Source organism: Lampris incognitus, chromosome 3, assembly GCF_029633865.1.
Source record: "Lampris incognitus isolate fLamInc1 chromosome 3, fLamInc1.hap2, whole genome shotgun sequence".
In the NCBI taxonomy this organism is placed as follows: Eukaryota; Metazoa; Chordata; class Actinopteri; order Lampriformes; family Lampridae; genus Lampris; species Lampris incognitus.
Window position 1 is genome coordinate 13,127,301 of NC_079213.1, and position 16,373 is coordinate 13,143,673.

General features: G+C 43.2%; 1 protein-coding gene across 1 annotated transcript in view; it reads right to left on the minus strand.

The window, feature by feature from the left end:
• The window catches only part of cacna1c (calcium channel, voltage-dependent, L type, alpha 1C subunit), a 286,273-nt gene that overhangs the window by 93,730 nt on the left and 176,170 nt on the right, over positions 1 to 16,373 (minus strand). Inside the window, exon 4 of the mRNA XM_056276035.1 lies at positions 1,581 to 1,720. Coding sequence (XP_056132010.1) covers positions 1,581 to 1,720 — 140 coding nt within the window. The remainder of the gene's footprint in view (positions 1 to 1,580; positions 1,721 to 16,373) is intronic.

Sequence of the window (16,373 nt, forward strand, 5' to 3'; positions counted from 1 at the left end):
ACCAAAGTCGCTGCTGACACGAGCATCAAACCGCCGCTTTCCTTCTCACGTGTCGGGGGGGGGGGCAACCAAGGGCGCTTAAATGTCGAAGGGGCAGTAATAGGAACACCGTGGGATTACGGCACGGTCTAATAAGTGCAGAAACTGTACGTTCCCCCGACATCTAATCCCCCCCCCCGCATCAGCGAGCATCTCCCTTGGTTCGTTCCCAGGACTCCCAGAATCCCACAGGCACGCTACTCTGCAGCTGACGCCACACACTGACCTCCCCGCGGAGAGGAGGGCAAGCGAAAAAATGAATTACCTTTGGGAATCAATACAGTAATAAATGACATTATTCTGCAACACAGTAAGAGTCATGATGGCACCGATTCAAATGGAGAGCGAGGAAGAGGGGCAGGGAGGAAGAGTGAGGAAGAGGGGCAGAGAGGGAGAGTGAGGAAGAGGGGCAGAGAGGAAGAGAGAGAGAAAGAAAAGGAAAGAGATGGAAAGAGAGAGGCAAGCAAACAGAGAAGGTGGGTAATAGCGGAAACAGTGATAAAGGTCGTGCTTACGCCAAGTGCAGTGGCATCATGATACGCACCAGTGGCGTGGTGTGAGTATGTGTGTGTGCGTGTGTGTTTATGTGTGCGTGCCAACTGTGCATATGTGTGTCTACGGCATGAAATCAAGCATGTTCAGTTAGGATCAGCTAATGTTACGGAACAGTCCGGTGGCCGTGGATGAGATGGTTAAGTGTGTTTGAGTGTGTAAAGTCTTCCTTCAGGGCATAAAACACACACACACACACACACACACACACACACACACACACACACACACACACACACACACACACACACACACACACGGTCAATTAGAGCATTTTTATGGCATTAACGTAACCGTCATTTCCCTCAGGTTATTGTGCCATAACCCCGGTCCATACACTGTATACAGAGCACAGCTGGCACCAAGGAACACACATGCATACATACACAAACAGACAAACAACACACACACACACACACACACACACACACACACACACACACACACACACGCACACACACACACACACACACACATAAATACATTTGAGCAGATGGACAATGTTGCTGAGTTGCAGATAAGGAAAACAGAGCAGAGCTATCAGGCTCTGCATCAGATAATCACTTTAGGCCTCTCATATTCTCTGGTCCAGAGTTCACTAGGGGTTAAATCTGATTTTCTGTAAAAGATTACTGCTTTTATCTATCTATCTATCTATCTATCTATCTATCTATCTATCTATCTATCTATCTATCTATCTATCTATCTATCTATCTATCTATCTATCTATCTATCTATCTATCTATCCATCTATCTATCTATCTATCTATCTATCTATCTATCTATCTATCTATCTATCTATCTATCTATCTATCTATCTATCTATCTATCTATCTATCTATCTATCTATCTATCTATCTATCTATCTATCTATCTATCTATCTATCTATCTATCTATCTATCTATCTATCTATCCATCTATCTATCTAGTCCTCGCGTCCTGCTCTACTCACTGAGGATTAAATTGTATTCATTTAATGTTCACCTACCCTACAACCACAATGATGAAGTCTAGCAGATTCCAGCCATTTCTCAGGTAGGCGTTTGGGTGGAAGAGCAGGCCGTAGGCTATCACCTTCAGAAATGCCTCCACTGTGAAGATGATGAGGAACAAGTACTCCACGCGCTCCTGGAGAGGACAGAGGCAGAGAAAAAGAAGATAAGTTGTGATTTTACTTTTTCATTTGTTTGTTTAGGCATGATTTGGGGCTATAGTTAGACAGAGAGAGAGAGAGAGAGAGAGAGAGAGAGAGAGAGAGAGACTTTTGACTTTTGAAATAACTTTTATTTACATCACAGAATAAAAATCCTCCATTCCCATCATGCCACCATTAAACTGGTAAGCTAAAAAAACAAAATCTCAGCATCATCACTGTGGCTCGATCTAAATACACACACACACACACACACACACACACACACACACACACGCGCGCGCCGCGACCATAATAAATTAAAAATTGACATCAAGTGACCCATCTTCACTTAGTGAATACGACACTTGTCTTATCCCCCACAGAGCCCTGAAAGAGTCCAGATTACTGGTCAGGGTGTAGAAAGCGTGCTCTATCCTCAGACGAGCCGCCACCATACCCTTCATACCCTGAACCACATCAGTCCAGCCCTGACCTAGCATCTGACTCTTCCTGGTCTTCCAGATCGCTAGCTTAGCAGTTCCAACCAGAACATTCACTAGGACCGGAAGCAGTCCTTTTCTTGCCATGTATTTGGGCCCAAAAACAAACATGGGGACAGAGAAATCCTCACCCCAGAGAGAGAGACAGAGAGAAAGACAGAGAGAGAGAGCGACAGAAACAGAGAAAGAGAGAGACGGACAGACAGACAAACAGAGAGAGAATGAAAGAGAGAGACAGAGAGCAAGAGACAGACAGAGAGAGAGACAGAGAGCAAGAGACAGACAGAGAGAGAGACAGAGAGCAAGAGACAGACAAAGAGAGAGACAGAGAGCAAGAGACAGACAGAGAGACAGAGAGCAAGAGACAGACAGAGACAGAGACAGAGAGCAAGAGACAGACAGAGAGAGAGACAGAGAGCAAGAGACAGACAGAGAGAGAGACAGAGAGCAAGAGACAGACAGAAAGAGAGACAGAGACAGAGAGAACTGAACCCCGAAAAGAGTCCCCTGAAGCAGCTGGTTCTGAGACTCACGAACCCTTTAACAAATACTACGACCAACCAACCTCAGGCAGCACTGCATTCCAAACCAACACGAGGACAAATCAGCTATAAAACAAACCAACACGAGGACAAATCAGCTATAAAACAAAGCAAGAACAATTATCTGAAACATTGGAACGCTGAAATCAAAACTCAAAACAAACTAGAAGTCTATCGGGCCCTAAAAACAAACTATGATTTGGACGAATACCTCTTAACTGTCAGAGACAGGAAGCAGCGACAGATCCTCACCAAAGACAGGCTCAGTGACCACAGTCTCGCCATTGAAAAGGGGAGACACAAAAAGACGTGGTTGCCAAAAGAGCAACGAACACGTGGTCAGTGCATGACAGATGAGGTGGAGACAGAGGGGCACTTCCTCCTTAAATGTGACACATTTGAAAAACAGCGCCGGGCTTTTGTCCAGGAGCTGGAACATGTGATTCCAGAGTAGCAGGAAATGGACTACGCAGGTAAGCTGCGGGTGGTCCTGGGAGGGGGGCCAGCGGCGAGTGTTGCAGCAAGATTTATATTTTCCTGCCACAACCTGAGAGACAGTGGGGACGGCACCTATTGCTACTGTTGTTGTTTGATATAATAATCATTGTTGTTGTTGCTGTTATTATCATAATCATTGTTGTGTTGTGTTGTTGTTGTTTTACATGCTTTGGCAATATGTACATGTATGTCATGCCAAATAAAGCACATATTAAATTGAACTGAATTGAATTGACAAGACAGACAGAGAGCAATAGATAGAGACAGACAGACAGACAGACAGACAGACAGACAGACAGACAGACAGATAGACAGAGAGAGAGAGAGAGACTTCATTTTACCACAAACTCTTGGGCTACTCCGTTAACAGGCCAATTAGGTACACACACATACACACACACACACACACACACACACACACACACACACACACACGGATCATCCATGCAGCCACCGTGACAAGTACTGCATCTCTAATGATCTGTTGAATTGTAATCAGGAATATGTAATGCTTTCAATGGGATGCAAATCTAGCTATTAATGCCGTTAAACAACCCTCCAACAAGTCCCTCACGAGGCCTTGCAACACACAGATGGTAAAATAAACTGCACACACTACAGATCATTTTGTTAGTAACATCCATGGCTATATCCAACCTGTAGGTGCACTGTTGCAGACTTCAATGATACAAACACACACACACACACACACACACACACACACACACACACACACACACACACACACACACACACACACACACACACACACACACACACACACACACACACACACACACAGTTGACATTAATGCTGCAAACGAAATGTGAGCACTGACAGTACTGCCATCTCTGCTTACTCTATTCATTAGAACATACCATTCTCTTATTGTTTATTTGGCTGCTGGTGTGTGTGTGTGTGTGTGTGTGTGTGTGTGAGAGCGAGAGAGAGATAACACTGTATATAAAATTTGAATGATTTATCCTAAGCAGGTCTCCTCCCATGATGGGAGAGAGAGAGAGGGAGAGAGTGGGTGTGTGACAGGGAGAGAGAGAATAGAGGAGAAGTGGAAGAAATGGCGGCCTGGCTGCTCCAGTGTGAACACATGAGCTCATCTGTGTATTTATGGAACCTTTAATCCTGTAAACGATCAAATCATTTTAATCATTTCACCAGTTGATCCAAAGCAGCGCTCTTCCTGTCCCAAAAAAGCTGCGTGGAAGTCGGCTTCTTCTCATGCACGCGCACGCGCACGCGCACGCGCGCACACACACACACACACACACACACACACACACACACACACACACACACACACACACACACACACACACACACACACACACACACCAGGGCTCTACTACTGACTCCCACTGGGATCACTGCCATCAGGATGACCCCGGCATAAGGGGATCCTGAGAACTGTTCAGAGATGGTCATTGTGTGTGTGTGTGTTTGTGTGTGTGTGTGTAAGATGGAAAGAGGAAGATTACATAACTGTTTGACCCTAAATGGCAAACAACTATCAAACAAGTATCAAACTGTCTGCCCATTGATATGAATATATATTGGTTCAAGTTTCTAAATTGAATAAGATCACGATAATGGCATCAATACTTTAAAAAAAAAGATATAGCGTTTTTCCCCCCCGAAACCGTCAATGGTGTTGTTATAAGTGCTCAACTAATGAGGAGCGAAATATCAGTAGAGATACAGGAAAAAACTGCAACGTATTAAAACTTTTTTTTCCCTATATCTGTATATACATATATACATATATACACACACACACACCATCCAGCCACTCATTCATCCTCATTCTCTCACTACCTCTACTGGGGGCTGCTTTTTGAGGGAAACACACACACACACGTTTTTTTTAGGACAGGTACAGGAGGCCAGCCAGTTCATCTTCCCAGGCTCTTCCCTTCAACCGGGACTGGGAGAACAGGACTTCTCTATTTCATCACATTTGTCAAAACTCCACATGTTGTCATGTTTAGCAGAACAGCCCATTTACTGTCAGCGGCCCAGCGGTGCTGGCGGCGATGTCCCGAGACCATCAGCTTCCAAATATTTCCCTTTTATGAGTGCTGCTTTTTATGCAACGCTTCAGCATATTAACCTGTTGAAATATCAAAAATATTAAGTCCATAATACTATCAGTAGTGAAGACTCGTACACTTCATACTTACAAAACACACACACACACAACACAACGCACTTACAATTTTCAGCGGATGCTGATAGTGTTATCGTGCATCTCTCTGTTTTATCCCAATCTAAGATTTCCAAAATTGGTAAGACATGAGAGAACTTTCCTCCTTCATTATTTTGCAATATTTATGCATATCTAACTCTTGCAAAACATTGACATCTACCAGTGTAATCTGCCAAGTTTGTGTAGCATTGAGTGTGTCACATTGCGGACTATCATTTTGTGATAAAATCAAACAAGTGACGGTTTCGTTGTCAGACGTTTTTGTTGGCGCTGCTCCTGTATACAGAAGCTTTGTTAAGATCTGCTTTAACGGGTTTGTTGATGCCCTGATGTTACAGCCTTGAGACTCATAGGCAAACAAACCAGAGGGAAAGAGACAGAGACAGAGACAGAGAGAGAGAGGGACCGAGACAGACAGATGTAGAGAGAGAGAGAGATGGAGAGACAGTGAAGAGGGCACGCAATGGCTCATATAATGAGGACTGAAATGACTATTCCACCAAGTCCACCATAAGTCTTGGAAGCAGATCCAAGAGGCATTTCACTAGACAGAGACAGAGGGACAGACAGACGGAGAGAGAGAGAGAGAGAGAGAGAGAGAGAGAGAGAGAGAGATCACTTTACCACAAACTGTTGTGCAACTCTGTTAACAGGCCAGTTAGGTCTACACACACACACACACACACACACACACACACACACACATCCATCATCCATGCAGCCACAGTGACACACACAGCATCTCTGGTGATCTGTGTCCACTTTTACAAACGTGATTTTGCGAAGCAGATTGGGAATATAATTTATTCAAATTGGTCCCCTCCCCCAGTATTAACGGGCTGCATGGCACTGGCCAGAAATTTGCAACTGTGGCGCCATCTCCCAAAGCAGAAACTGTTCTTTCAGCACTTAAAAGATAAGACGCAAATTACGTGGACTTCCATGATAGGAATTAATACGTTTCCCGCTGCGTGGGCCGGACATGCTGCAGCACAAGCTTTAGCTTGTTAAGGACACTGTCTGAAAGACTTTCTGCTCCCTCCCCTCTACCACCCCTCCTTAAAATCAAACCCTCAAATCTGGATCTCCCACTTCTGTCAACGCCTCTCATCCTCTTCTTTCGCTCGGTGTCTCCCTGTAATTCCTTATCTCGATTAAGTCAAGTGCTACATCCCTCGAACTGACACGGGAGCAGGCAACAATAGGGCCGAAGCATTGAAAAAAACCCACCCTTTTATTTTAGATAGGCTTTCTCTCACCCCCCCTTTTTTCATCTATTTGTGTGCATGTGTGTCTGTGCTCTTGCACTTCTATCTTTGTCAGGACCAATTTGAGTTTTTAACCATCAGAGCGAGAACATTTTTGCAAAGTGAGAACATTTTGGCCAGCCCTCAATTCTTTAAGGGTCTGATTTGGAGTTAGGTTTTGGGTTTTGGGTTAAGGTTAGAATTAAGATTAGGTTTAGGATAGGGGAAGGGTTAAGGCTAGCATATGTCAATGAGGGGTCCTCAGAAAGGTACAAGTACAAGAATGTGTGTGTGTGTGTGTGTGTGTGTGTGCGTGCGTGTGTGTGCGTGTGTGTGTGTGTTTGTGCGTGCATGCGTGTGTGTGCGTGCGTGCGTGCTTGCAGATTTCAGAGTCTGGATAGTGATGGCTCCTTGTAGTGAATTTATCTGTCAAGTACCCTTTAAGACCCTCCATTGCACAGTGGCTATGTGTCTGTAATTAATATTTGTGTCGAAAAACAAGAAGCTCTAATTTCTCTCTCACTCTCTGCTCTCTCTCTCTCCCCTCTCTCTCCCTACTCTCTCTCTCTCGCTCTCTGTCTCCCCCCCTCCACCCTCCTCGCTCTCTGTCTCTCCCCCCTCTCTCTCTCAGACACATACTACACTTGCACTCTCCCTCTCATGTGGACAGTCTCTTTTCACTTCCCTCCCTCGCTCCCTCATTCACAGGCTGTGTATCTGGTGGTGACACACCAGATACCTGCTGAGGAGAACAAAACATTGAGAAACATCTGCTGGGAACAGTTCAGCTTTATACCCACACACACTCACACACACTCACACACACACACACACACACACACACACACACACACACACACACACACACACACACACACACACACACACACACACATACAAACACACACACACACACACACACACACCTCTGTCTCCCATTTATACAGCCCCATAAAAGGCAAAACTAATTTGGTTAGTGACTGGAAAGAACAGATGACTGAAAGAAGAACGATGGAGGAGGTGGAGGAAGAACTAGTGTGAAGGAGGCAGGGAGAGAGAAAGACAGACATAGAGCAATAGAGAGGGGGATTTATGGAGAGAGAGCGAGAGAGAGAGAGAGAGAGAGAGAGAGAGAGAGAGAGAGAGAGAGAGAGAGAGAGAGAGAGAGAGAGAGAGAGAGAGAGAGAGAGAGAGAGAGAGAGAGAGAGAAGGGCAGGAAAAGGGGAAAAACAAGGGACGGACAAAGTAAGAGAAACAGACGGACGGCAAACAGACAGAACAGAAAGCAGGTAGTGGGGGGAGGGCAATAATTGAGTTAACTGTGATAGGTCAACCAAACCGCTTATCCATCATTTGGGCCAATGAGATTACAGTATCGACGTTCTACCAGGCAGGGGACAAAGTTTCCATTTTCAACGACCTTTTATGTATTTGTGTGTGTGTGTGTGTGTGTGTGTGTGTGTGTGTGTGCAAGAGAGACAGTGTGTGTGTGCATGTTAGAAAACAGGATTAGCCATCAAGTTATTTTTGGGAGAACCCGCAGGCATGTAAAAGCTTCACATCCACGTCTATTTCCAAATTGTTTGCATACCAAAGTTTGGTTGAAAGACAATTTCGTGTGTGTGTGTGTGTGTGTATACAACCAGGTTAACCTACACCTGGAATACAGTGTACCAACGACTCAACCATGAAAACACAACACAGCAGAAATGCCACCAAGATAGAGAACCGTGAAGAGGACCCTGATCTTGAATGTATGCTTTCTGCATGGAGTTTGGCTGTTCTCCCTGTGCTTGTGTGGGTTTCCTCTCACAGCTGAGTCCTTATACTATGTCAGGCAAATTGGACACCCCAAACCGACCATATCTGTGAATGAGTGTCTGTGTCTTGATATGAACATCTTCCTGCCTTGCATCCAATGCATTCTGTAAGATGCTCTGGACTCCAGCACCCCCACCCAAACCCAATTCTGCAATCCTGAATTCAATTAAGTTGGTGCAGAGAATGAAAGGATGGCTGAGGTTGATTTCCTTATTCCTTAACACTGTAATCTACATATTTGGCAGCAGTCAGAGAAAAGTCAACAAAAATGAAATGCTCATAAATAACTTGGGTGCAGCTATGATGGGATAATCAAACACCTGATCTCAAAAAATGTCAGCAAAAAAAAAGTATGTTATATTCAGTCTACATTTAAAACAGTCATAAATAGTATTAATCTGTAGTTCAGACCTGACCACTAAGCTCCTCGCTGCTATGTAAGCATGGAGAATTCCTGTTTCCTGTTAAGACAGCCACAAGGAGAAATCATCTGTGCTATAATACTGTAACACATAGCAAACATCCAATAATGATTTATTCAAACACAGTAACCACAGTAAAACTGACTCCAAGAATCTGGAGTCGTTCATGTTGCTACTGCGCATCTTAATAGGATGCAAATGACACAAGTTTGGTTAAAGGAGTGGACGAGCACAAACCGTGAGGCAAATTAGGGAAACAAAACCATAAATAAATCCAGACACACGTGTACCAACAACCGCAGACAGCATGCATGAACACAACAGCACACACACACACAAACATGCACACACACACACGCACGAACACACGCATGTACGCACGCGCACACACACACACACACACACGTTTGTTTCTCTATACTTGTGGGGACACCTCATTAGGTAGACAAGGCAAATTTATTTGTATAGCACATTTCAGCAACAAGGCAATTCAAACTGCTTTACATAAAGCACAAAGGGCATGAAGACAAAATGCAAACGTAAGGCAAAAAAAGACATTTGAATACAAATAAAAAGATAAAAGGTACAGTGCAGTGTAAGATGATAATCAAAAGCTTCAAATTTGATTTAATGAAAGGCGGTGGCAAACAGTAAAGTCTTCAGCCTTGATTTTAAAGAACCGAGAGTTGCAGCAGACCTGCAGTTTTCTGCGAGTTTGTACGAGATATGTGGTGCATTAAACCTGAAAGCTGCCTCTCCATGTTTGGTTTTGACTTTGAGGACAGAAAGCAGACCTGTCCCAGACGATCTGAGCAGCCTAGAATAGTTCATAGCGTAGCAGAAAATTAGAAATGTATTTTGGCCCTAAACCATTCAGTGCTTTATAAACCAAAGGCAGCATTTTTAAATCAATTCTGTGATGGACAGGAAGCCAGTGCAAAGACCTCAGAACTGCAGTGATGTGATCCACTTTTATGCTCTTAGCAAGGACACAAGCACCGGCATTCTGAGTCAGCTGCAGCTGTTTGATCGATTTTTTTTTTTAGCTCTGTAAAGATGCCATTACAGTAGTCGAGTCGACTGAAGATAAATGCATGGACAGGCTTTTTCAAAATCCTGCTGAGACATAAATCCTTTAATTCTCGATATACTCTTCAGGTGATAGTACGTTGACTTTGTAATTATCTTAATGTCGTTATTGAAATTCAGGCCTGACTCTATGACTACACCAAGATTTCTGGCTTGGTCTGTGGTTTTTATCATTAACAATTGTAGCTGAACACTGACTTTTAACCGTTCTTCCTTGACTCCAAAGACAATTACTTCAGTTTCATCTTTGTTTAACTGAGGAAAATTCTGAGACATCCAGTCGTTGATTTGTTAAATGCACTCACTCAGCATTTGTATAGGATTATAGTCCCCTAGTGATATGGTTATGTAAATCTGTGTGTCATCTGCATAATTATGGTAACATATTTTGTTGTTTTCCATAATTTGAACTAGTGGGAGTATATAGATGTTAAATAGAAGAGGTCCCAGAATGGAGCCTTGGGGAACTGCTTTTTTTTGTCCACTCATATTTGTAATTACCTATAAACACAAAGTAGTCCCTGTCCTATAAGTAGGATTTAAACCAGTTTAATGCTGTGCCAGAATGTTCCACCCAGTTTCCCAGTCAGTATATGCAGCACTGAGATCCAACTATACAAGAACTGATATTCTATTTGTGCTTAAGTGGATACACTATTATATCGATTCTTTGGACAACGATACAATATTTGTCGATATCACAAAGTCTGCCACAATACGAATTCAATTTGATTCAATTCAGGGGTCTGGATTCGATATGAGATGAGATCATATGCCCATTTAACACAATCACTTACATTTATATCAACTCACAAAAAGCAATTAAAATATGATTTGACAATTTTATTACTGAGCTCTTCCAGACAATTAAATAAAAAGCAATATATTCTTTTTAATAAAAAGAATATAAATAGATCTGTTTTTCACTATAAAGTGCCAAATTTGTCATGTTTAAGTGCAAATGTTTTTTAATCAATCAACTTAAAGAGCCCTTGATGAACTTCCATTTATGAACATATTCAATGCATAGCTATGCTTCATCACCTTGGATTTAAAAGGTTCTATGTGTGTGCTCAGTGGTTTAGAGATATTGAGCTTTAAAATGTTCACATCCTAGGCCTATCATAAAGATGATGATGTGGATCGGTGTTTTCACTTTGGATCGATAATATTGGCTCGTTGATAATTGAATTGATACATCGATCCAGATCGATTGACCGTTACACCCCTACTACCCACCTGCCCCGTCCCCTCATTCCCAGTGGACAATTTCGTGGAACTAAAACTAGCAGCCACTTCTCTTCTACACCTTCAGCCAGCTGCCAGCTGAGTTTCACCGGTGACTGAAAACTAGAGGCCAAAACATGAGAAAACTAGGGCTGAAAGAAAATGGTCAGAACCAATGAAACTTCTTTTAAACTCAGTCAAGTTGGACTAAACCTGCCGCTCTATTTTCTAACGGGTCCCTTCCTCTTCTGTTCCTAGCTGTTCCTTTCATCTTTCTTTTCTTTCTCTAATCCCCCTACAATCTCCCTCTATCTGTCTCTTTCTCTCTCTCTCTCTCTCTCTACCTCCTTCCTTTTTCTTTGCCTCCATCTTTCTTCTCTCTCTCTGTCTTTCTCTCTTTCTCTCTGTGGGTGTCATCTACAAGTTACCATAGAGACCAAGATGGGCTCCAGAGTTACCATGGAAACTGTGGGCTGCAGCAGCACCAGCACCAGCAGATTATCACGCGCACACACACACACACACACACACACAGATGACACTGATCAGTATTGCACCAAGAATATCCATAGCACAAAGCCTTAATTACTTCTCTGCTCCTCTTAGCACACTTGCCAGTGTGTTTGTGTGTGTGTTTGTGTGTGTGTGTGTGTGTTTCTGTGATTCGCTGAAAATCTACTTGTGCGTACTGTTTGTGCATTTATGGTTGTGTATGTGTGAGAGCTTGTGTGTGTTTATATGTGTGTGCACATGTGCATACTTAAACTCTGATTCATGACATACACTCACTGGCCACTTTATTAGGTACACCTTGCTAGTACCGGGTTGGACCCCCTTTTGCCTTCAGAACTGCCTTAATCCTTCGTGGCATAGATTCAACAAGGTACTGGAAACATTCCGCCGAGACTTTGGTCCATATTGACATGATAGCATCACGCAGTTGCTGCAGATGCTGCACATCCATGATGCAAATCTCCCGGTCCACCACATCCCAAAGGTGCTCTATTGGATTGAGATCCGGTGACTGTGGAGGCCATTTGAGTACAGTGAACTCATTGTCATGTTCAAGAAACCAGTCTGAGATGATTCGAGCTTCATGACATGGCGCGTCATCCTGCTGGAAGTAGCCATCAGAAGATGGGAACACTGTGGTCATAAAGGGATGGACATGGTCAGCAACAATACTCAGGTAGGCTGTGGCGTTGATACGATGCTCAATTGGTACTAAGGGGCCCAAAGTGTGCCAAGAAAATATCCCCCACACCATTACACCACCACCACCAGCCTGAACCGTTGATACAAGGCAGGATGGATCCATGCTTTCATGTTGTTGACGCCAAATTCTGACCCTACCATCCGAATGTCACAGCAGAAATCGAGACTCATCAGACCAGGCAACGTTTTTCCAATCTTCTATTGTCCAGTTTTGGTGAGCCTGTGCGAATTGTAGCCTCAGTTTCCTGTTCTTAGCTGACAGGAGTGGCACCCGGTGGGGTCTTCTGCTGCTGTAGCCCATCTGCCTCAAGGTTCGACGTGTTGTGCATTCAGAGATGCTCTTCTGCATACCTCGGTTGTAATGAGTGGTTATTTGAGTTACTGTTGCTTTTCTATCAGCTCGAACCAGTCTGGCCATTCTCCTCTGACCTCTGGCATCAACAAGGCATTTTCGCTCACAGAACTGCCGCTCACTGGATATTTTCTCTTTTTCGGACCATTCTCTGTAAACCCTAGAGATGGTTGTGCGTAAATCCCAGTAGATCAGCAGTTTCTGAAATACTCAGACCAGCCCGTCTGGCACCAACAACCATGCCACGTTCAAAGTCACTTAAATCACCTTTCTTCCCCCTTCTGATGCTCGGTTTGAACTGCAGCAGATCGTCTTGACCATGTCTACATGCCTAAAGGCATTGAGCTGCTGCCATGTGATTGGCTGACTAGAAATTTGCGTTAACGAGCAGTTGGACAGGTGTGCCTAATAAAGTGGCCGGTGAGTGTATACCTCCTCTATCCCTGGCTTTCTTTGGGCCCCCACTGGCATTGTAGGACCCATCAATAAGAGTGTGTTCTTCTACAATGAATGACTAGAGAATGTATTGTGGGTACTACCTGCTACTTATCTACACAATATATGCAGTTTGGTGGAAACTTTCAGCTAAAGCACATGGTAGTCCATGTTAGTTCCATGTGGTTTTCAAACTCAAAATTACCCGAGACAGACTGCTAAACTGGACCAAAAATGATGGGCTCTTGCTGATTTCCCATATAAATGCACTTCATTCATGAAAGTCAGATGCTCATCATCTTTTTTTTTTTCAAAACTGTGAACAAATCAGAAAATGTTTTATTTGCTCCACCAAACATGTTTTACTTGTTTGATTGTAAAGTAGAAGCTCTCTCAACTAATGTGAAGTCGGCCTGTCAGAAACTTGTCCAAATCTTGAATGCTGACTTACTGAGAGCTCTGATGCAGCGGTACAGAAAGTTGTAATCTTGTACCTTCAAGCTCAAAACAATCTCGAAAAGTCAAGCCATTTTATCCTCCAGTCCTTTCTGTGCTTATTTTAGCATCAATTAAAAGTGTTCTTCATTTCTGAAACTTGGGACCAAACCTTGCAGCTAAGATTTTTAACTGGTGCTGGACAGTTTGGATTAAATCACTCACATCACTGCAGTTTTGGTTACCAGATAGAGAGGCAATATAATTTTATGGTTTTCCGTGTTATTTATACAGCATGATTGATTCTGGCCCCAAGCTTTACTTCAGTATACCTGTAACTCTCTACACGAGCTTTTGATCCTCAGGTAAGACCTAACTAGTTGTTTCCAAATTGACTTTTAAAAGTAAAAGTAACCAGCAGGACCCCCCCCCCCTTATCTGTACAATTTTACTTAAGGTAAATCACATTGCATTGCATTTTAATGTATGGAATGTGCTCTATAGTATATATTGATTGATAGTATATATTGATTAATTAATTGGCCAATTGATCGATCAGTCAATTGATCGATTGAACGAACGAATGCACGACTGATTGATTGATTGACTGAAATGACCTGCCGGAGGAGCTAAGGCTAAGGCAGAATCAACATCAACTGTTAAATAACTTACTATCTATTAAATCAACTGCTGAACCATTTAACCAACATTTATTTTATTCAGTGTCTTTCACTGTTTCATGAATCTGTTTGTGTCAAAATCTTTAGCACAGCACTTAGCTATTTCTTTAGGAAGCGCGATATATCTGTTGTGTTTATAGTGTCATTATGCATTATGTTGAAAGTGGATTGTCACGTTTGTCAAATATTCTCAAGGAAGTTGTGGATTTTCTCGAAACAAATCAAGGGATAAACTTGTGCAAAGACAACACGAGACAAAAAAAATATCCCTACTATTGACTCCGATGATCAGTACGTATGTTGCCCTTTTTATAAGTCAAAGCAAGAGCACCAACTTCCACACACAACTCAGTGGTTGAGATAGGAGCGTGCTAACGCCTAACGGCTATGCAGCATTCCCAGTATTCCCACCGAGGAAACATGGGAGAGTAAATCAAATCAAATCAAATCAATTTTATTTGTATAGCCCAATATCACAAATTACAAATTTGCCTCAGTGGGCTTAACAGCAACAGGGGAAAAGAGAAACGAGAGCAGAAGTGCGAGAGAGGAAGAGAGGACCAGGCAGAGGGGGGGACACTTTGCTCTCTTAGGAAGCAATCATAAAGTAAAACAGAATATGAGCCAGCAGCAAACAGTTTAAACCTTAGTATCTCTGGTTTACACAAAGCTGCAAGAAAACATGAACCCTGACAAGGGTTTTCTCAGTTTCTTTCAATCTTTCTTTCCCTCCTTCCTTCTGTCTATCCTCCCTTCCATCCTTTACCCCCTTCTTTTTTCCTTTTCCCCCCTCAGATATACAGTATAGACTAGGTAGACACTGCATACTGTACTAACACATGCTGCATGGACAAAAGGGCCTTGCTTGCGTATGCTGTGCGATACAGTGCAGAGACTTTACACATGCACTCTTCCTTCAGCCGCTTTGTGCAATTTGCAAACCGTATCCTGGAAGTCTGACGGGGTCACGTTGTTCTAATCACCATAACACGTAACCGGCGTGTTATTAACATGCTGGCGACATGCTTTTAACATGTATGAGCACGCAGCCTCATTAACAGCCCTAAACTCCAATCTGCGAGCCGTCAGACGGAGATTACACATGATGAAGGATTAAAGAAGTCTATGTGTGTGTGTGTGTGTGTGTGTGTGTGTGTGTGTGTATATGTGTGTGGTCATCAGCTAAACCCTCACTCCTATAACTGAAAATAAGACAAATCACCTTGGACAGTAGCTAGGGATTCCTGCAACTGCAAACATGCACGTGAACACATACATGCACAGGCACACACACACACACACACACAAACACACACACACACATAAAAAGATGTACACTGCACAAGCTCAAACAAAACCACACACGTTGCTTGCCTTCTTCCTCCCAGGACGACCACCCTTTCAGTTAATTTATCGCTCTCCCTCCCCTCTCATTTCCCCCCGCTCTCGGACTATCACAGTTTACAGAAAGACAAAAATGACAGAAAAAAAAAAAACCAAAACCCCAGTTTCCAGGCAACAGTTGCTATAACTAGGAGAGGGACAGGAAGAGAGAGAAGCACAAATGAAAGCAGGACAGGATGAGGAAAGAGCGAATGAGAGTGTGAGTATAACAGAGAAGAAGAGAAAGACGATGGTGTGGGAGAAAGAACGACAGTGTGTGAGTGTGAGATAGCCCAGGAGTGGTTTAGAGAGACAGAGAGAGAGACAGAGAGAGGGTGAGAGAGAGAGGGAGAGAGAGAAAGAGAGAGAGAGAGAGGTTGCTAATTGTGTGGTGACAGAGCTTATAGCTCCCTGCTGAGATTCACAATGAAAATCAACAACTCACACAGAAAACTGTCAAACACTAACTACCTCCTTACACACACACACACACACACACACACACACACACTACACATTGAGACCTGTCAAGTCCTATCTCAATTTTACCGTTTCGCCTCGTTTCCCTCTGTCTTTTG